At 43.1% G+C, this 23,183-nt stretch overlaps 1 protein-coding gene across 1 annotated transcript in view; it reads left to right on the forward strand.

Moving 5' to 3' along the window:
• Nucleotides 1–23,183, forward strand: part of IDUA (alpha-L-iduronidase) — a 148,767-nt gene that overhangs the window by 84,892 nt on the left and 40,692 nt on the right. The window contains exons 4-5 of the mRNA XM_085849119.1: nucleotides 15,611–15,693; nucleotides 15,862–15,969. Coding sequence (XP_085705245.1) covers nucleotides 15,611–15,693; nucleotides 15,862–15,969 — 191 coding nt within the window. The remainder of the gene's footprint in view (nucleotides 1–15,610; nucleotides 15,694–15,861; nucleotides 15,970–23,183) is intronic.

A 23,183-nucleotide genomic window follows, 5' to 3' on the forward strand; every position in this document is an offset into this window, starting at 1 on the left:
CCAAAGTTTTCAACTTTCACGTTTCATATTTGGTACATAGGTACAGACTGTGGAGACGGTGTGGCGCGACATACTTTCGTCATCTAAAGTGGTTGCCATGGCAACCAGGATGCTGTTTTCCATGTGGTAGCACAATTTTGTATATACCTTCTTGTTTGTAATGTATTTGTAATGCTATTTTGGTATGGATTAAATCCATCTATGATATTAAATTGTTTTAATATCCGTTTCAGTTGATTTGGGTGATTGTTTGAATATGTATCGCTTTTGGAATGGTTCTGTCCCTCATACCCCCCCCCCCACCTCATGACCCTGGGCTGGTTTGGTTGAGTCCACATTTACGTTCGATTTATTTTCGTAATAAAACGATTAATGTTGTATATATTTTAAATTTTTTAGTTGCGTGCACTCGCCCAGAGACAAAGTAACTTCCTCGTGTTGGAATCACCATCATGGCTTCAGCAGTTGTTGAGATAGGTCGGGCTACAGTTTTACAATATTTTGAGAGGCAACCAAGAAGAAGTACAAATTGGCGATTTAGCGATCTCTCGTTGGGGTACTTCAGTGATGTATTTTGGTATCTTTTGAAGTCTTGGTAGTTCAGAAAACGCTTGAGAATAACAGTTATGCTTTTAAATGTTTATGACTTCACTCTGCAGGAGTTTATGAGTGTATCATTGTGTACACATTTGAATGGGTGGCCATCCCCCCCCCCCCATATCATCCATCTCTTGAGTACAACCATACTCCATGATATCCAAATATCATCTGAAGCCCACTGTCGTGACTCATTCATTTTTCTTTACATTTTACTAATAGCGGTAAGAATGCAGATGTGAATATTATTAGACAATCCGTGGAGTCCTTCCTATCGGCGTGCCCGATACCAAAGGGTATACTCGTCAAGAGCTCGTCTGACAACACGATTATGAGCTCAATGCGTGCTTTTCCTTGCAAGACTTTCTCATTTTATTCATGAGTCACTAATCACGTCAATATTTCATCATGCCTTTTGTTCTACACCATCAAGACCAATGAGTGAAGTGGATTTCGTTTGTTTGGCTAAACAACCACGATGACACTGAACGAGGCCTCTCTTCTGTTTGCATCCGACGCCATCTTAAGGCCCGGTCACACCTTGACGTTTTAGCCAACGTATGCCGATTTTTGAATTTTTTTTCTAAAACGCTGGCACACGTTGAATACGTTATGGGTAAGTTTTGATAACATTGAGAGCACGCTGAAAAACACTGCTATACGTCGTTGTACGTTGGCTTTAAACGTTGTACTTTTTGGTTGTCCTCAAATTTTTTCATGCTTGAAATTTCACGACGTATGCCGGCGTATGACTCACACGTTCCGCTACGCTGGCCACAGGTTGTATGCACGGTCTGCGATCGTTGACAGACGTCAACACATGCTACTTGTAAGTTAATCATAAGTTGAGACACGCCGAGGTAATGTTTAGCGTACCCGAAACTTATTTCTAACCTATGATTAACGTGTTGTTGGCACGTTACGCGATCGTTTACACACATCGACAGACGTTACTTTTAAGTTACTCAAAGGCTGAAAGACATCGGTATAATGGATCGTCCTTGCGTCAGCGTCCACGGCCATGGCCAGGACACTTATTGCAGCATTCTTCAAACTTTTCTTGGGCATGACGAGGATGTTCACACTTCGATGTCTAGCTTGGCTATGATTCCAATTGTCCATCGGCAGCGTCTATTTAAAATAGTCGAGTTTGAGCGTTTTAACACGTTCAGAAGAAACGCTTCAAATTTCCAAACCCCAACGTCAAAAAACAAAGGCGAGTGACAGCAATTTAAATCGTTCATTGTAAACAATGAGAATAGCTGAGTGGTACCGTGTAAAAAAAATCCAATTGTTGAGCGCAAGCAACTACTTTCAATAGTGGGGTTTGAGCGATTTAGCACGTTCAATAGAAACGATTAAAATTTCCGAGCGCCAGCGTCAAAAAACAAAGGCGAGTGACAGCAATTTAAATCGTTCATTGTAAACAATGAAAATAGCTGAGTGGTACCGTTTAAAAGTCGTTGAGTGTAAAAAGAATCCAATTGTTGAGCGCAAGCATCTACTTTCAATAGTGGAGATGCAGCCATTTAAATCGTTGAGTTTATCATTTAAATCGTTAAACGCAAGGACGATCCATCATAACCCACACCCTCCCCCTCACACTCACCTACTACTGCCAACATGAACAAACTACTACTGATACTGATACTGATACTGATACTGTTACTGCTGACATGGACATCGACTCAAAAAGGACTCGAAAACACTGTTGGGTTCCCCTTTTATGAACACCATTTTTATATACCAATTCCCAAAACCGCTGGGAACACGTCTTTCTATGGCAGTTGTAAGCTAGAAACACGTTAATTTTTTTTTTTTTTGTCGACCGGAAGACGTCATTGGAATACGTCTACATACGTCGATGTGTGTTGGGACTACGTAAAGAATTGGTTCAAAGCACGTCAAACATAAGTTAGAAATAAGTTTCGCGTAAAAAAGACATTACCGCGACGTGTTTCGACTTATGAGTAGCTTATAAGTAGCCTTTGTGGATGTGTGTAAGCGTCCACATATCGTGTGTACAACCTATCCCCATCGCATGCGGAACGTGTGTCATACGCCGAGTACGTCGTAAAATTTTGAACATGTTTAAAATTTCTTGACGTACTCTACTTACTACGACTTATGATAGCGTACTTTAGCGTTGTACTCACGTATACCAAACTTACTCATACCGTATTTGACGTGCCCCAACGTTTTAGACACATTTTTCTTAGGTCGGCATACGCTGGCAAGATCGCCAAGGTGTGACCGCGATGTTGACACTTCCATTTCTACGGCAGTTATGATTCGAATCGTTGTGTGTCAGCCTTTTAATAGGCTACGTCACGACATCGTCGGCGATGCGTGCAACGCGCTATGCCTAAGTTAGACTATCGTTGGGCATCGGTTGTGTAGGCCGACAACAGGTTCAGCATTCGTTGGTATAAGTTATCTATAATACAACGAAACGTTCTGTGTCCGTTACCAATGCGTTATACATAAGACCAAGTCGCTATGAATACGTCCGAATCTTTAAAAAAAAAACATCAAAAGTTCAACGTAAGCCAGCGTTTTAGATACATTTTAATACGTTGCCATCGCTGGCTAAAACGTCAAGGTGTGACCGGGCCTTTAAAGCCGTGGCAGCTTGTCGCCAATAAATCCTTCCTTCTTTACCAATCACTGGAGAGATGACAGGAGGATTAATCATCAACTGAACCTCATTTATAACATTGCATTTTAAATGTGAGTGAGATTTATTAACCTCCGCCATCGAAGATCGGAGGTTACTGTTTTCACCCCTTTCTGTTTGTTTGTTTGTTATCTTGCCAAAACGAAGTTTTTGCAAGATATGTTAGTCAGCTTGTATGTTTTTTTTTGTTTGTTTGTCTGTAATCACGTATAAAAAATTCTGCAGAGCACAGTTATCATTGGAAATTTTTGTAACTTCGCATATCAGAGGCCTATTGAGGTCCCTTTCAGCGCACAAAATTTTGAAGGTCAAGGTCAAATGTCAAGGTCACTTTGTCGCAAATCAGGAGAGTCGACGAAACCCTTATTTTTTGAGTAATTTTGATCGGATCGTCTTCAAACTTCATGGGAATATAGTTCATGGTCTTGCGCTCAGCTGATTAATTTTTGGTGGCGATCGGCCTTGACCTTCATATGTTTTTTTTTTTTTTTTTTTGTCTGTCATCACGTATAAATCACTCTGCAGAGCACAGTTATCATTGGAAATTTTTGTAACTTCGCATATCAGAGGCGTATAGAGGTCCCTTTCAGCGCATAAAATTTTGAAGGTCAAGGTCACTTTGTGGCAAATCAGGGGAGTCGACGAAACCCTTATTTTTTGAGTAATTTTAATATAATCGTCTCCAAACTTTATGGGAATGTAGTATATGGTCTGGCGCTCAGCTGATTAGTTTTTGGTGGCGATTGGCCTTGACCTTCATGGTTAGCGCCTGAGGTCAAACTTATTTGACCCCAAGGTCAAATTTTCAAGTTTTAGGAACCATATCGTGTAGTACCTCAAATGGAACACCCCGATGAGTGCTTTCTAGATATGTCAAGCTTGAGACATTATGACGTCATTTGGTGACGTTATGAGGCAAACATATTTTTCATGGTTACTCTGTAGAACGATTCTTATCGGAATCTCTCGTAGGCAGTTATTCCTCAAGGAGTCGCTCCTGGTGGATAGCAGCTATGTTCACCTCAGTGTGACCTTAAAGAAGTCATATGTGCTCACCTTTTGGCAAGATACGGGTCACCCTGCGGGTGACATTGGTTTCTTTTTTTTTTGTTTGTTTGTTTATCTGTAATCACATATCGATCACTCTGCAGAGCACAGTTATCATTGGAAAATTTTGTAACTTCGCATATCAGAGGCCTATAGAGGTCCCTTTCAGCGCATAAAATTTTCAAGGTCAAGGTCACTTTGTCGCAAATCAGGGGAGTCGACGAAACCCTTATTTTTTTGAGTAATTTTGATCGGATCGTCTTCAAACTTCATGGGAATATAGTTCATGGTCTAGCGCTCAACTGATTAATTTTTGGTGGCGATCGGCCTTGACCTTCATGGTTAGCGCTGGAGGTCGAAAGTTTTTGACCCCAAGGTCAAATTTTGAAATCTTAGATACCATATTGAGTAATACCTCATATGAAAGCGCTTGATAAGTGCTTTCCAGATCTGTCAAAAGTTTGACGCTATGACGTCATTTGATGACGTCATGACGAAAAAACGGATTTTTCATGAACATTTTATTTCCTCAGTTCTCATCAAAATCTCTTGATATTTCATGTACAACGGTCCTGGAGAGATACCATTAACCGTACGAAAATGTCAAGGTCAAAGGTCAAGGTCACAAAAAGGTTAAGCATCAAGGTCGACGAAACCCTTATTTTTTCGAGTAACTTTAATCAAATAAATAAGTCACTCATGTTCACATTTTGGCAAGATACTGGTCACCCTGGGGGTGACATTGGTTATTTGTTTGTTTGTTTGTTTGTGAACAGTATTTTGGAAAAACTCCTCGACGGATTTCGATGAAACTTGGTGGGGGGATTAGGTATGGTCCAAGGATCATGCCATTAGATTTTGGACTTGGTCCAAAATCCAATATGGCCGCTATGGCGGCCATTTTGAAAAAATATTTGAATTTTTTTTTTGCATTTCTACATGTTTTAAGTGATTTCCAATTGCCCCCCCCCCAAAAAAAAATTGTTAGAGAAAAAAAAATTTTTTGCAACTTTTTTTTTCAACAAAATTTTGATTTTTTTTTTTGCATTTCTACATGTTATAAGAGATTTCCAACAAAAAACATGCCAAAATTATAATTGCGGCTGATTTTGGAACTTCAGGTGGATATACCCACGGAAAATCAATTTCTGTCTCAAGGAATCAAGTTATGACGAATGAATTGAGTATGTAAAAGCTAAAAGTAAAAGGGAAAGTTGCAAACTATAACTCTGTGAGCACTGTTGACGTCATATTGAATGAATAGGATATCAGGTTCACTTGAGTGACCTTGCAGTATTGGCGGCGGAGGTTTTGCACTCTACCGAGTACTCCCCCTCTAGTTTTGTTCTGGTTTTAACACCATCATCATCATCAACCAGCACATTAAAAGGAATTATCACCACACCCACCAACCATAATTCAGTGTTCTTTAAACATGGGAAAGATCGTTGTCTATACTAATGTGTGTGCGTGCATGTGTGCGTCTCCTCCCTAACTCCAAAACCATGAAACTTAGCACCCTGAAACTTTGCATGCATACTAAGGGAACTCCAAGGAAGTGCATGAGTGAAAATTGTGTTTGGTTAATTAAAACACCCCTTTTGAAGACGATTAACAGCCTTGACTTGGAACAGGCCGCAACAATTTCCTAATGATGAGCTTTATTTTTTCTCACTCTCCTAACTCATATTATCGATCGCGACAAATCGCTGCATACATTGCACGACTTATAAATGTCTGGAAACAGCAGCATTCGTGGCTTTATTTCATTTCCGCACATGCCATAACCTCAAAAATCTCTTAAACTAAGCCAAATTACAAACTTTATTTCCAGAATTGAACTTAGCAGCAGTTCCGACTCCTAAAAATGTGTTCATTTGTCCAATTCGGATATTGCTTTGGCGTCTCCGGGAAGTGTTTAATATTATGAATCATTGCTTGCCAAGCCAGTATTGTTCCTTATCAACTGTTTTGTTGGAGTGCTTCCTTGAGTGCTTAAGCCACTTGGCAAGTGCTCTACAATATTTGCACTATCACTGACTACTGTACATCCATTTATTTGAGCCAAGTTCAGGGCTAATCACCTGCGTTGGCCACGTGTTGTTCTGCGGTACAACAGGCGGTGGCTGACTCGCTGAAAATGTGAAATTTTATTTCACATGACGTTTCCCCTTTTTGTTCGATCTTCCATTATAGGACCTGTTACTTCGGCACAGATCAATACACATAAAAATTGAACATTTCGTTTTATAAAGTTTCTTCAACCGTTTCGTGGAGTGCTTGGTGAAGCCACTTGTCCAATTCGCGCATGTTCTTCAAGCTTCAATGGCAATACCATGGTTCGATATCAGAGGCAGGAAGGCAAAATAAATTATGTGATCATAATGAGTAAAAATGTTTCAAGTTTTTATAAAGCAATGAATCGCCACATCATGGCAGGAAACCCGAGAGGTACGCATGCTTGCTCTAACATGTTTAGCCAGGTTTCAAATCCCGCCGAAGCTATAAGCTGTCATCCTGGTGTTTCACAGGCCAGGTGATTTCACAGGCAGGGTGTTCCGTTAAACTGGACGTCACATCTGCCGGAATCCCTCCTCCACCTCTCCTCCCCTCTCCTCCCTTCCCTTTTCCCTTCTCCACCCATTCCCATCTCTCTTCCCTGTCCCTCTGTCTCCACCCCCCCCCACCGACCCTATCTCTCTCTCCCTCCCCTCCCGTCTTTCTGCCTCTCTCTGTTCCGAATGTATCTGGACGATGGTTATTTCTGGATGAACCCCCCCCCCCGCACTGACTTCCCTTGCCCTCCCTTCATGCTGCTTTCCATTCCCCCACCCCTCCTCTCTCCCAGAGGCGTAGTGATTGGGGGTCGGGGTGACCGCCACAGGCGCGAAGTGGATGGGCGCCAAGTGACACCCTCAAAAAACCGTGCTCATGCTCCTTTTGGTTGTATTGTATATAAATTATAAATGAAAATATAACGGGCTCGTGAGAGTACGAGAAGCAACTTTGGTAACCACATTTTACATCTTCAACTCCGTGCTATGTGTCATTGTGTGATGTCCATGTTTACAAACTCTTTTCATCATTCGGTTTGACATTTTTCCTAATTCAGAATTACTAATCACCTCCACACAGTAAAAATAAATAAATGTGTTTAACGGTGTTAATAATGATGGGACTGCCTGCTGCATGGATCTCTTATCATGTATAATGAGGTAATTAATATGCCTTCTGTAGAATGGAGATCATCCATCGGCCCAAGGGATTGGGGTGGGGGTTATAACTATTGGATGGTTGTTTCGTAATGATGTGTTGATCAAATCCAGTCTCTTTCTCGCGCGCGCGTTAGGGCCCAATTAGCGATGGCCAGGATCACGTTTCAAGTAGTTCTTTTACTTTTTTATATGTATATGCAATGTCAAGGCTCGTATAAGAGCTAAAACACAGAACACATAACAAGGGGAGCAGGAGACAAGAGGGCCAGGAGAGGGAAGCACAAAACAGTGGGGAACAGAGACATTAGATCTGTGGAAGGGAGAGAGATGGGGCGGGGAACATGGGGTAAACAAGATGGACACTACAGGGACTTTCAGGAAGGAAAGCAAGGAATTTGACAGAGGTGGGTTTGAGGTGGATTAACAAGGGTAGAAAAGATCATGGTTTTGTATGAGGGAAGACATGAGATGGTGGTGAATAGCTGTTTTGAAGACCTGGAGAGAAGTGAGGGATTGAAGAAAGTGTGGGAGTTTGTTCCAAAGGCAGGAAAAAGGAGGAATGAAAGAATGAAGGTGACGTAGTGATTGTAGATTTTGGTAGTTTTACCCGAAGGGGGTTGCTGGCGGACCTTGAGCACCCTGCGGAAATATGGGCAGGACAGATATCACAGAGAGAGCAGGGGGGTGGGGGGTGATGCTGGAGAGGAGATGGTGGAAGACAGAAAGACCACTGAAAGAAAGAAAGAACAACCTGTGGTGAGAGAGTGACAGACCCAAGGACTCAGCCTCATCGCGGCAGATACCAGTGATCCTCAATGTCTTGGTTTCCACAGCATGAAGCTGAGAAAGGTGAACCAGGAGAAAAGCTGGAGAACCAGCCCAGAGGGGAGAGTAGTACTCCATCAGGCTGTGGATGAAAGCTTTGTACGTGGTCAGGAGCTCAGGTGTGCCAAGGAAGGACTTTGCATGGAGGATGCCCAGTCGGTGACTGGCTTTGGAGGCCAGCTTGGAAATGTGGCTTTCCCTGGAAAGATCATGGCAGATAGTGAGGCCCAAAAGTTTGAATGAAAGGACTTCTTCAAGAAGATTATTGAGAAAGTAGATTGGGGGAGGGGGGGTTCCAGACGTTTCTTTCAGAGGGACATAGTGAGAGTGTGAGGTTTGTCAGGATTGAAAGACATGTTCCAAATGTTGGACCAGTTTGTGATTTTATCCAGATCTGCAGAGAGTGAGAAGCTGCTGCTTGCCGGGGTCTGAGGGATGACAGATGGTACGGCAGAGGGTGGAGTCATCAGCAAAGCGATAAAGAGGATTTTCCAGAGAGTCGGAGAGATCATTGATGAAAACCAGGAAAAGCACAGGGCCTAGATCACTGCCTTGAGGAACTCCTACCTGGACAGGAAGAGGGGAAGAGAGAATTCCATTAAAAGCCACACATTGACTGCGACAGGAGAGGAAGTCCGCAAGCCATGAGTGGAGATTGCCTTGGATACCATGGGAAGAGAGAAACTTCCTTGTCTTCCTCTCTTTTACTTTTGATGTCTTGAATTGGAATCTTCACTTTCCTATCATTTTACCATTTTTATAATGTGAGTTAATCCGAGGATAATTCTAATCAGTCCTCTTTCTTCATTTTGTTTTTCTCTTTCGCGGGTGGAGTTTACTTAAGCCCAGCCCACTTGTACACACGAGAAATGCCATGACGTATGACATGAAAGGTGTGTGAGGAGAAAAAACCAAGCTGCTAGCTGGCGCTCCAAGGATCAAGGTTCTGGACAAAAAGGTAAACACGGTGAGAAGCCTCAGCGAGTGGTTGGATTTGAAGGATACCGTCGAGGTAGCACAATCGCCTCCAAGCTGTCGAGCCTGGGTTCAAATCTTGATCCAGCTAAAAACCGTTATCCTGGTATTTCACAGGCAGATCATTGCACCTTGGGAGATCATTTCTCCTTGCCTTCCTCTGCTACTCTGTCTCACCAGCTCTCGCCTCTAGGCCATACAAATACCACATCATGCTGCATGCATGTTCGATATATTTGTTGTTCACGGCCTTGTAGCATACCTGCCTGCTGTACTGCTTCAGCATGAGCTTGCCTTTCACCAAAGCCAGGTCTGTTTGGACGAGGGTGGGGATTATACGTTCGTTATTATTATTGCCAAATGGTACTAACATTATTATTGTTGTTAATATCATATCCCTCTCTGATCATATCATGATCATATCATTAATATCATATCATTAGGAATTCGATCATATCATTAGATCATATCATTAGTAATAAGTTAATATCATATCATTAGTAATATCATAAACAAGCCGGTAGGTGACATGGCTGCTCACTCTAGATGGAAAGCTGGCCGACGCGACAAGCCGATATTCATGTACATGCTATCAATCAATTTAGCACAATAAATATGATTATCACAGCCCTCTTAGTTTGCGCCCAGAAACCCGCCTTGTGAAATTTCAGGCATGTTTCCAAAGAGACTCGAACAAATGGCAGCCCTGGTAATTCCATTTATCTATTCGCTAAAGATTTTATTTTTTTATATGATGCTGTAAGACATTCTCCTTGGGCACAAAAAACAGGTCCCTCGGCGGTCCAGTTTCGGAGGTATTGATTTTTTTTTGTACAGTCCACAATAAGTGTATGATTTACGATAAAGTATTTAGCTGTTGCTAAGCAACGGAGGTGTGCATAGCAACCATTCATTTTTGTGTACATGCTCGCCACATTGTACACATTTCACCCAAGTTTCATCAAAATCAGACTTTCTCTTGGAGATATTCGCAATTAACCGTTTCTGAAATGTTCGACATGTACTCGCCCAAAACCTATCTCCTCCTACAAAATGTTTTTGTTAGGACTGCAAATTGGCATGAAGGGAGCGAGATAGATTGCACACAGAACTCTAAGCTTCGATTTTTCGATTTTTCGATTTTTTTTTTCGATTTATTTGACCACTTTAAAGGGCCGTTGCTATGCCGTTTCTCGGGCCCGGGGTCCCATATTCGAAAGCACACGATTCCCAGAAATATTGGTCCTACCTACCAAATTTCATTGGAATCGGTTGAGTGGTTTAGCCCCTCGGCTTGACCAAAGTTTCGCGGACAGACAGACAGATGGAAATGTCCAGAATAAGGGTGCTCTAAAAGCAGCCAATAAAAAAATTAAATGTTGTTAATATTAATAAATGCTTTGTTACAATGTTATCATCATTTTTGTTTATTTTGTAATTATAATGTCATACCATGGAAGGACCTGTTAAACTGCCCTACCACCTTAACATGGCATGCGTTTTGAAACATGGGAATTCTTCCAGATTACGGTGTTAATAATTATGGGGCTGCCTGCTGCGTGGATCTCTTATGTTAGTGGGGCAGATAACAGCAATTTTTGAGAGGAATCGTGCAAATAATGATACAAGCATCAAATTTGGCACATTTGTTCACCAGGTGATTCTAATCAAATCTGCCTGATTTGAAAATCCAAATTTTGAAAAATTTGAAAGAAAAAAAAAAAAACTTCAAAAAAGTCAAGATCACAAATCAATGTTGGATGCTGGCTGAGATTGGTGAATGTTTCAGAAACATCATCAAATACGTTCCAAGTCTGCCCTGCAGTTTTCTTCCCTTTACCGCGGAAGGCAGACACGACATCACATCCAGTGAACGCATGGAAGTATGGGATCCCTCTTGCTTTCTCAGGCCCTATTGCAGAAACTACCTCATGGACTGGAATCCATCGCGCCTCGGCTCCTTGGCCAAAGGCAATCCACATGTTCTCAAGACCGAGTTCCTGTAAGGATGGCAGTACAGATATTGCTATGACTAGTACGTCCGTGTCATTAGCCTTAATGATAATGGACTTGCTACCATCCGTCGTTGCATCCCTGGCGTGTACAAATATTCGAGTGTCAGCTTCTTCATGACAACATGGAGACACAGCATCCAGTGACTTCCTTGTGTTGCTCATGGCATCTTCTCCTTTTGTGACGATGACTGTGCTTGTCGTCTGTGCTTCACACATCTTTTCCGCAAGGAAGTGAAACAGCTCAGTCTTGTTGCTGTCATCTCGAAGAAAGCTTCTCCAGTTACTTGGGGTCTTACTGGTTCCTGTCACTCTTCTTCTGATTCCTTGCTCCCTTTTCGACCTTGCCTCAGACTTCAGACTTGACTTCTTGTACACATCAAACACTACGTCCACCTTCTCGTACCTGGCACCATAGGATTCAACCTTTGGGATGATGTCTTCTTTAGCATAGTCATCAAATATCTTTGAAGTGCGTGGAGTTAGGGCATTGATAAGTGCTGAGCCATCAATGATGACTGCATCTCCCCTTGGTTCTCTGTCTGGGACGTTCACTTGCGCTTCAAGAATTTCAGCCAGCTGAGACTTCAAATCCTTTTGAAGTTTTTTTTTATTTTTTCAAATTTTTCAAAATTTGAATTTTCAAATGGCCAATCGGGCAGATTTGATCAGAAAGCCCTGCAGAACAGAAATGCCAAATTTGATGCTTGTATCATAATTTGCACGATTTTTCTACTATCTACTACACTATGTATGTATAGTTCATTAGACTTCATGGAGTTCATTAGCCTAATCAACTCAGGAGATCATAAATAAATGTCAATATGTTTTCATTTTGATCAACTTCCAAGACTCTGCTGCTGAGCCTGCTGGGGAAGCAGAGAGCTCTTTCATATGCCCCCCCCCCCCAATAGAAATTCCTGACTTTTACAGTGCCTGTGGGGTGCTATTATTGACCTTTTTCCCCGGGCGACACAGACCCTAATGATGCCACTGCTTGCTCCTCCACCCCTCCTCGGTCTCCCTACCGCCTCACTCCTCCACCCCTATCTCTCCTCCCCCTCTTTTTCTCCCCCTCTCTCCTAAGTTTACCTGTCGTCCAGATGGTGGTTATGTTTGGACGGATCCTCCCCATATACTGTCTTACCTTGCCCTCCCCTCACGCTGCCTCCCTTGACGTATCTGGACAGTGGTTATGCCCGGAGGGTGGTTCCCAACGCACGCATCCGGACCGTGGTTATCATCTCTGCACATATCTGGACGGTGGTTATCTCCGCACGTATCCAGATGGTGGTTATCTCCGCACGGTGGTTATCTCCATACATATCTGGATGGTGGTTATATTTGGACAAACCCTCCCCTCATACTGCCTTCCCTTGCCCTCCGCTCATGCTGCTTTCCCTTCCTGTACACCTCCTCGCCCCCCTACCCCTCCTCGCTCCCCCCTTTCGGAGAGGGATAGTGAGTGATGAGAGTGTGAAATTTGGCGAGATTGAAAGACTTATTCCAAGTGTTTGATCAGCATATGATTTTTTTAAGGTCTTAAGAGAGGGAAAGAGGCTGCCGCCTCCATGTCTGAAGGTTGAGGGATGTCATGACATAGGGTTGGGTCTTCAAAAAATAGATAACTGGAATGGCACTTGGTAGTGCACATACCTCCGCCAGGCTAATTAGTTTTTGTTTTGTATCCCATTGATAAGCCGGATCTGGATTCATACCTGAACTAAAATTTAATTGGCTTGTTCTTGCTCATCCACCAAGTTTCGTCTGACTCATCAACCAACTCATCCACCAAGTTTCGTCTGAATCCATCCATAACCTTTTAAGATATTGTGCTATATATCGTTTTATCCCCATCACTCAATGGTGAAAAATCACTTTAAAAATTCTCGGATCCAGATCTGGATTTGGATCGTAAACAAAATCGAATCATTTCATCGGTGTCACATACCCAAGCTCTCCACCAAATTTCGTCCAAATCCGTCCACAACTTTTTGAGATATTTTGTTCACAAACAAATATACAGAGGGGCGTGAAAACATAACCTCCATCCATCTTCGGTGGTGGAGGTAAAGAGGATTTTCCAAAGAGGAAGAGAGATCATTATATGTGAAGATCATGAATAGGACTGGACCCAAAGCACTGCATTGGGGCACTCCAGCCTTGACAGGGAGAGGAGATGAGACAGGATTCCTTTGAGAGCCACATGTTGGCTACGATGGTAGAGGAAGTCAGTAAGCCAGGGGTGAAGTTGTCCAGTTTTTGCACCTTTCCTATGTAATGCAGTGATGTTGCTGCTTTCCCAGCAAATGGAAGATGACCAAGGGCAAATGATTGCATGAAAAGGCAGAGAGAGGCTGTGCAAGAGCAGCAGAGTAGGTTTTAGGTACACTTTAGCTGATGCCATCCGGTCCAGTTGCAGAGTCAGTCGGGGGTTGAAAGAACCTTCTCCATCTTCTCAGGTACAAAAGACAGAGTTCAGGAGCAGTTGGGTATGACAGGGAAGGTTGGGTACCAAAAGTGAGGGTTTGGGGACATGAGATGTAGAAGCAAACAGAATTGAAACATTTGGCCTTCTCAGGAACAGAGTCAGCTGTGATGCCTTTTAAAGAGAGGGGAGGGATGGAAGGGGAGTATACACAAGCGACAGACTTAACAAGATGCCACCAGCTTGTCGAGGAGAGAAACAAGGTTGAAAGTTCTTTCTTAAGGTTGGACAGATGTTGTTTTCTGGCTCTCCTAAGAGTGGACACATACTTGTTGCGGACTTTTTGGAATGCACTGAGATTGCTTTCAGTCAGATTTGCCTTCCTGCACGAGAAGGCAAGTTATTTCAGAGCAACTGCCTCACCACAGGATTCACTATACCATGGGTGGGAAGAAGGGTAGAAAAATTGAAGTTGAGATGGGATAAATCTGTACATGAGAGAGAATAGAATTCTAAGGAAGAATTCCCAGGCTGAGTTAACATCAGGGGCAGTAGATATGTGAGACCAGTCCTGAAGAGTGATGGCTGCTTGCATTCCCTGCCAATCTGCCTGATTGAACTGCCAGACTTGCTGACATTGAGGAAACTCTGAGAGTAGACAGAGAGATGTTAACTTTCACAAGCATATGATCAGATGAACCAATTTGAGCTGAGGAAGAGCAGGAGATATTTGCAGGGAAGTTGGTCATCACCAAATCCTGAAGGGAGGATTTGTCATTTGGAGAAATCTAGATGGGAAAGTTCACAGATTGAGTTGGTCCGATGAGTCACAAAAGTCATTTGCTGAAATGCTATGGCTGATGAGAGAGGTACCAATACCCAGCCAATTTGCATGATGACAATTGAAATCACCACACATGAGGAAGAGATGTGTGGGATTAGTGGTTAAAAGATGGTCCATGTTGTCTACGAGAGAGACGTCGATGGAATCGTCACTGTTTGGAGGATGATACAAGACAGACAAAGAAGAGGTGGGAGCGGAGGGGAAGTCACAGTTCGAGGTACTCCTGGAGGTGTAAGATCAGTACATGAACAGTGAGAAATTGAGTTATTGATGTAAAGTGCAATTCTGCCACCAGGGCATGGTTCAGGCCTTTTAAATCGGAGGAGCCAGTAAGTTTAGTTAGGTCCTTCCATCAGTTTGTTGAATAATGCTTTCTTTTTATCTCCACCTTGGCCTTTTTCATCAATTCTTACAATGAGGACCACTTTTAAAGTCCTTGTCCTCTTGTGTATGATCAATCCAGATCTTTGTTTCAAATGGTTTCAATCATGCTACTCGTCTCCTGAACTAGTTTCATAACTTTCTCATTATCCAACTGATCTTCTCCATCCATTGTCGCACCTACATCCCAAAGCTTTCCAGTTGACTGGTGTCTTCCTTTCTCGAGGTACATTTCTGCTGCATACAGTCCATTACAAGGTCTTGACTGGTTGTTGTTTTTTTTTTTTTTTTCTTCAATTCCTTGCCTAAAAGTACATTGGACTTTCCCAGGAAATTCAATCTCTGCCACCTTAAAGCTTGGACCTTAAACCAATAGAATAATTATTGTTTTGTGTATACATGTGCGCGGCTCTTTATTCAGTGCAATCTGTTTGCATTGCTTTGTATAAATATTTTCATATGCTTTCCACTTGTGCAACTCAGGGTGATGGATGGATAATTTGAATACATGTAATATTTTTGTAGATTATGTAGTTGCATCAAGTAAGACATTTTTGTAACAATATCAGCATAAGTCCACAAGATTGTTTGAAACTTCTTTTTTTACAGGAAAGAAAACAACATTGTCCAGTACAATTTTACTCAACTCGATCACTTTTTGGTTCAGCTGCACTGCAATGGCCTGAAACCAGGTACAGAACCATTTCAATAGCAGGCCACTTGGAAACAATGCAAGAATATGTCTGCACACCAAATCTCCTATGAAAAAAAACACACACACACACACACACACACACACAACATTATGTGTATTCAGTTTCATTTATGTTGTATGTGCGTGTGTCTCCCGTTTCAAACAGGATTTGAGCTCATGGGAAATCCATCTGGATATTTCACTGACTTTGAGGATAAAACACAAGTGGTGCAATGGCGAGATTTGGTCACAGTCTTGGCGAAGCGCTACATCAGTATGATCGTTTGACTTTTCTTGTGGTGTTTTTCAAGGTTCTTTAAACTTGGTCTGGACTTTTGTTTCTACTTTTAAGTTATCCTGTATGTATTGTGCCTACACTCTACTTACTTATATGTATTATCACATCAGATTCCCAGCTAATGCAAACGATTCTGAGCCGAGCGTCCAAAGACCTCCGCTCATGCTAAAATCATCTCCCAATTCCTACTGTGTTCTTAATTTATACTGCATTCTTTATCATTTACAAAACCCCAAGGTTTGTCCAATAGATAAACCAAATTTGATGGTCGATAGCACGCAGAAGGCTGCAAGGTGGGAAAAACGTTTCTTACAATTAAAGATGTTTATACATTATACAAAAAAGTTATTTACAAAGGAAATAAATAACCCGCGATGGTGCTAACAATACCAGATTCACACAATGAAGGGTAAGGGAGCTGGTGAGTAATTTAAGTGGACAGGAGCTAGTCTTGGGCTAATGTCGTGCAGGTTGGCATGGCACAAGGCAGAATGTGGCTTTGGGCGGAAGAATGGTGATGAGACCAGGAGACGAGGGGATGGCAATGAAGAGAGATGTCTTGGTGACTTTCCAGTGGTCCTTTCATTGGGAGCAAAGAAACAGAAAGAGAGGAGAGATGTTAACTCCTCCAACTCCAACTGCCGTGCGCATGTGGGAACTTGGCCTTTTCTTCCTCTGGGACCGCCTTAATTTGCAGCAGATCCCGTTATTGATTGCCCACGTCATGTGGCTGGCACCAACTTCTGGTCTGAGAGTAGTGCCGTAGAATTGTTCTGCCCTCAGCCAGGGCTCCGCAGCTTACTATACTGCCCGTGTCCACTGTCTGCTGGCCAAACAGTTCCTGATGGCTGCACTTTAAATGTGTGAAGTGCTTTATTTGTGCCTTTTGTGGCCAAGTCCTCACCTGGCCTCACCTGTACAGGAAGTTTTACACCATACAATCTTACCCTGTTCTGCTCTATTGTTTCCAATGACTGTCCCATCAGTGCACATATTATGTGCTCTGGAATGAGGACAATGCTTTAAAAGTGGTCCTCGTTGGAAGAATTGATGAAAAAGGCCAAGGAGGAGATAAAAAGAAAGCATTCTTCAACAAACTGGTGAAGGATCTCACAAAATCACTTTTTTTTTTTTTTTTTTTTTTTTTTTTTTGTATACCTTGGTCGAGGCTCGTATGAGAGCGAACACACAACTCACAGCAAGGAGGCATGAGACAAGAGGGGCGGGAGTGGAAGGGACAAAACATTGGGGAACAGACACAGGTGAACTGTGGAAGGGAGAGGGATGGGGATGGGACGGGGAACATGGCGAGGAGAAGATGGACATTACAGGGACTTTCAGGAAGGAAAGCAGAAGAATTGAAGGAAGTGGGCTTGGGTGGATTATCGGGGGTAGAAAAGATCGAGGATTTGGATGGGGGAAGATAAGAGGTGGTGGTGAACAGCTGTTTTGAAAGCCTGGAGGGAAGAATGGGAAAGAATAGAGTGAGGAAGTTTATTCCAAAGGCGGGAAAAAAGAGGAATGAAAGAGTGAAGATGAGCAGTGATTCGTGATTTTGGTAGTTTTACCAGAAGGGGGTTGTTGGCGGACCTTGAGCGCCCTGTGGAAATGTGGTTGGGACAAATCGCAGAGAGAGCAGGGGGGGCAAGGCTGGAGAGGAGTCGGTAGAAGACAGAAAGACCACCGACTAACCTGCGGTGATTGAGTGAGAGGCCCAATGACTCAGCTTCATTGCGGGAGATGCCAATGATCTTAAATGCCCTGGTTTCGTAAGCGTGAAGTCGAGAAAGGTGGGAGGCAGGAGCACCAGCCCAGAGGGGAGAGCAGTACTCCATCAGGCTACGGACAAAAGCTTTGTAAGTAGTCAGGAGCTCAAGAGGGCCGAGGAAGGACTTTGCACGACGGAGGATTCCCAGTCGGCGACTGGCTTTTGAGGCAAGGTTGGAAATGTGACTTTCCCAGGAAAGGTCATGGCAGATAGTGAGACCCAGAAGCTTGAAAGAAAAGACTTCTTCCAGTGGATTGTTGAGAAAGTGGATGGGGGGGTTTTGTAAACGGTCCTTTCGAAGAGACATAGTGAGAGTGTGAGATTTGTCTGGATTGAAAGACATGTTCCACGTGTTGGACCAGTTTGTGATTTTATCCAGATCTGCAGTGAGCGAAGAAGCTGCTGCTTGCCGGTCTGAGGGATGACAGATGGTACGGCAGAGGGTGGAGTCATCGGCAAAGAGAAATAGAGGATTTTCCAGAGAGTCCGAGAGATCATTGATGAAAACCAGAAAAAGAACAGGTCCCAGAACGCTACCTTGAGGAACTCCAGCCTGCACAGGAAGAGGGGATGAAAGAACTCCATTTAGGGCCACACGTTGACTGCGACAGGAGAGGAAGTCTGCGAGCCATGAGTGGAGATGGCCTTGAATACCATGGGAAGAGAGTTTGGTGAGTAGGGCAGGGTGCCAGACTGTGTCAAAAGCACGTGATATGTCCAGGGATACGGCTCGGATTTCCTGTCTGGCATTGAGGACCTCCATCCATTGATGGGAGAGCAGTAGCAGCATATCCAGGGTAGAGTGACCTGGTCTGAAACCAAATTGATGATTGGAAATCAAGCCATTGGAGAAGAGGAAGGATTTCATGTCTGAAGCGATGATGGATTCCATAACCTTGCTGATGATTGGGAGAAGGCTGATTGGTCTGTAGTTACAGGGATCTGTTTTGCACCTTTTTTATGCAGGGCAGTGATGTTAGCAGATTTCCAAGCAGATGGCAGATGACCTTGGGAAAATGAGAGGGTGAATAGAACAGAGAGAGGGTGAGCAAGAGCAGAAGAGCAGGCTTTGAGGACACGTGGGCTGATGCCACATCACTTACCACATCACTCACGTCACCTTACCACGTCACTCACTTCATCTTCCCATGTTGCTCAACATAATCTTCCCACGTCGCTCACGTCATCTTCCCACGTCGCTCACGTCATCTTCCCACGTCGCTCACGTCATCTTCCCACGTCGCTCACGTCATCTTCCCACGTCGCTCACGTCATCTTCCCACGTCGCTCACGTCATCTTCCCACGTCGCTCACGTCATCTTCCCACGTCGCTCACGTCATCTTACCACGTCGCTCACGTCATCTTCACACGTCACTCACTTAATCTTACTATGTCGCTGACTCGGACCTTACCACGTCGCTGACTCGGACCTTACCACGTCGCTCACTCGGACCTTACCACGTCGCTCACTCGGACCTTACCACGTCGCTCACTCGGACCTTACCACGTCGCTCACTCGGACCTTACCACGTCGCTCACTCGGACCTTACCACGTCGCTCACTCGGACCTTACCACGTCGCTCACTCGGACCTTACCACGTCGCTCACTCGGACCTTACCACGTCGCTCACTCGGACCTTACCACGTCGCTCACTCGGACCTTACCACGTCGCTCACTCGGACCTTACCACGTCGCTCACTCGGAACTTACCACCTCGCTCACTCGGACCTTACCACGTCGCTCACTCGGACCTTACCACGTCGCTCACTCGGACCTTCCCACCACCCTCACTCGGACCTTACCACGTCGCTCACTCGGACCTTACCACGTCGCTCACTCGGACCTTACCACGTCGCTCACTCGGACCTTACCACGTCGCTCACTCGGACCTTACCACGTCGCTCACTCGGACCTTACCACATCACTCACAGCCATCTGTGAACACTGTGAAGACGCACTACAGGTCTTTCTCAAAATACCACTCGTTGCGAGCAAATTCCACCGGTCGCTTTGCTGAATATTGAGAAAGAGGGATGTTATTATTATTATTATCATTATTACTATTATTATTATTATTATTATTATTATTATTATTATTATTAGCTTGTCTGGAATTGAATTCCAGATAGGGTACTGTCCATCCGTCCGTCTGTCCATCCGTCCATTCATCCGTCTCCTATTTCGACTTCTCCGACCAAACTGCTGGGCCAATCTGGCTGAAATTTGGCAGCAAGGTTCCACTCCTGACTGTAACCAGGAATTGCAAAACTCGTTCCAGTCACGTGACTTTAAGTAGGTCAAAATGGCGGACTTAGTAAATTCCTTCAAAAATCTTCTTCTCCAGACCCATCAATCATAATGCTACCAAATGTAGGTTGCAACATTAGGCCAGGGCCTAGATAAGCTGCAGGTCCAGTGGTCCTATTTTTAAGTTTTATGGTGTTTTCAGAACTGCGAGGCGCCCAGACATGAAAGCGGTGAACGAAGTAGCCTTTAAGTAATCTATACCATGGCTTGAAAACGAACAACCAAGCAGCTTGTAGAGCGCTTGTCAAGTGGCTTAAGTGCTCAAGCAAGCACTCCAACAAAACGGTTAAGGAGTGCTTGCTTGGCAAGTGATAGCAGGCTGATTGGTAATTGGACACACCCATAAAAACAACAACATCGCTAATTTCTTTACATTTTCAGATTTCACTCCAGATTGATACTTATTTAGTCCACGATATCCAATCCTCAAAGCCAAAATCATATTTTGATTACATACTTTAATTTGTCCACATGAGGTCGTTATGGAAAATCACATCATATAATGCATAAAATTGCTCCTAGCTCCTAAAATGAAAACTACAGTATTTACCAAAGCAACGTACAAAGCTATTTGTAGGTATGAAGATCAGGCATTCAATGATACAAGTGAGGAAGTTGAAAAAGAAAAATTGAGTTCATTATCGTGAAGAAACTTTTGCGGCCTGTTCCAAGTCAAGGAATTTTTGAGCAGGCAGAACAAAATGGTGGCTTAAAAACCCAGCGATGTGACAGAGGGCTGACTAAAAATGAGGTCATCACCATTTGGTTGGGCTTTTATCGGTTTTTGTGATGAGCACCCCCAACATTATCTTCAATAGGGGTGTTTAAATTTACCGAAATAGCCAATTTTCATTCATGCCCTCCCTTGGTATGCATGCAAAGTTTGGGGCCATTTGGTTTTATGGTTTTGGAGTTATGGAGGAGACTGACTGACTGACTGACATACACACACACAACACACAACACACTACACACACATACATACACACACATACATACACACACATACATACACACACATACATACACATACATACACATACATACACACACATACATACACACACATACATACACACACATACATACACACACATACATACACACACATACATACACACACATACATACACACACATACATACAGGCACATACATACATACACACACATACATACATACACACACATACATACACACACATACATACACACACATACATACACACGCATACATACATACACACATACACATCCACATACATACACCCACATACATACACACACATACATACACACACATACATACACACACATACATACACACACATACATACACACACATACATACACACACATACATACACACACATACATACACACACATACACACACATACATACACACACACACATATACACACACACATACACACACACATACACACACACACATACACACACACACATTCACATACACACACACACACACACACACTTATTATTATTGTAGATTTACCAATACTTTAATCCACTACCGGTGCCTACACTTGTCTTCGCTGACGAATTTATTCAAAGGACAGCATGTTGTACTTCACAAATATATTGCATGTCTATCTGTGAATCTCAATGAGGATGTAAAATGAAGTGAAACACATGAAAAAAATCATTTTTTTATAACAAGTAGTCGTTGTTGCTGTCATTGTGGCTGGTTGTTGTTTGTTTGCTCCTTCTGCATCCTGTTGTATATTTTTTATTGCTTCAACAAGTATGACCATAGAAATTTTGCATGCTCCTTCTGTGTATGTCCCACTTGATCCGAAAAGGTTCCTGCTGTCATACCACTGGAAACGTTACACAAAAGTTTGAGGTCCTAATTCTTCTTCCTCCATTCCGGAAGGACGGACTTTTAAAACAGGCATTTCTATGATTGAATAGACCCTAATTTTTGTTCCAAGTAAATCGATTATTTGCTTTTCAATGGTATCATCTATTTTCTACTATCTATTACTAATTGTGACGGACACACACACGGACGAATGCTTCTCCTTTTAGTAATGGATTACTTTGATTACTTTTGAAGGTATTCGACAGCTTTGGACACATGCATGTTCCCATCGGAGTGGAAGTCTTTGTATGCCTTCAGTGTAAATTTAGCCTGGTGTTGGCTTCGTGGTTCGGGTGGCGGCTTGGGATCCTAGGGTCCTGAGTTCAAGCCCCGTTGGCCGCTGAATTAATACACCAGGAGGTTGACTCAGCCTGTCATCCTTCCGAGGTCGGCAAAATGAGTACCAGTGCATTGGTAAGGGGGACACTGCATCAGCGGCATAACAGCGTCCCAACCAACGATGCAACCAGCAGCCACAGGCTGCACTCGATAGAGAATGTAAATTTGTTCAAGACATGCACATAGCCAGTGAAGGACATCATTTTTAATGGCCTTGCTCTTAAAGATGTCTTGCCCCCCCCCCTCAATATTCTGTTGAATATGAAGATCCTTGCCTACTAATCATTACCATACTCTGCAGCCAATCGCCTGTAAATTTAAACAGGCCTGACTTTTTTGTTGTTGTTGAGCAGAATTTTGTTTATAGTTATTCACTGCTCAGTCTGTTCAGCATATGCAGCCAAGTAGGAAATTTGAGAAAACAAGTATCAAAACAAAACAAAACAAGAAAACAAGTATCAAAATAACAAAACAAGAAAACAAGTACCAGCATTCACACGACATATCTCCAAAGATTAGTAATCTACATGTTATTCAACCTTAATAAAAGTCCAGGTCAAATTTTGAACCAGTCTCATTTTTTAGGTCAGATCGCTGACTTTGCATAACTGTTCAATGTCCTCAGATCTGTCCGTCTGTCCGTTCTTCCTCCGTCCGTCCGTCCGTCTGTCAACAATTTTTATTTTTCTATCTCCTCCTAGATGTCTCGGCCGATTGAGTTCTAACTTGACACGATGATAATACCAATTGCTCTCGATAGATCGTCTGAGCCCTTTTTTGCATTTTCGTCTCGGGGTCTAGGTTACAGGGTCATCAAGTGCAAAATGACCGATTGGTTGAATGGCCTATAAGGAAGCATTGGACGGCTATCATGCATAATGTGTTTCAT

This window comes from Eptatretus burgeri, chromosome 12 (genome assembly GCF_056783735.1).
Source record: "Eptatretus burgeri isolate ZD-2024b chromosome 12, Ebu_testis_v1, whole genome shotgun sequence".
Lineage (NCBI taxonomy): Eukaryota > Metazoa > Chordata > Myxini > Myxiniformes > Myxinidae > Eptatretus > Eptatretus burgeri.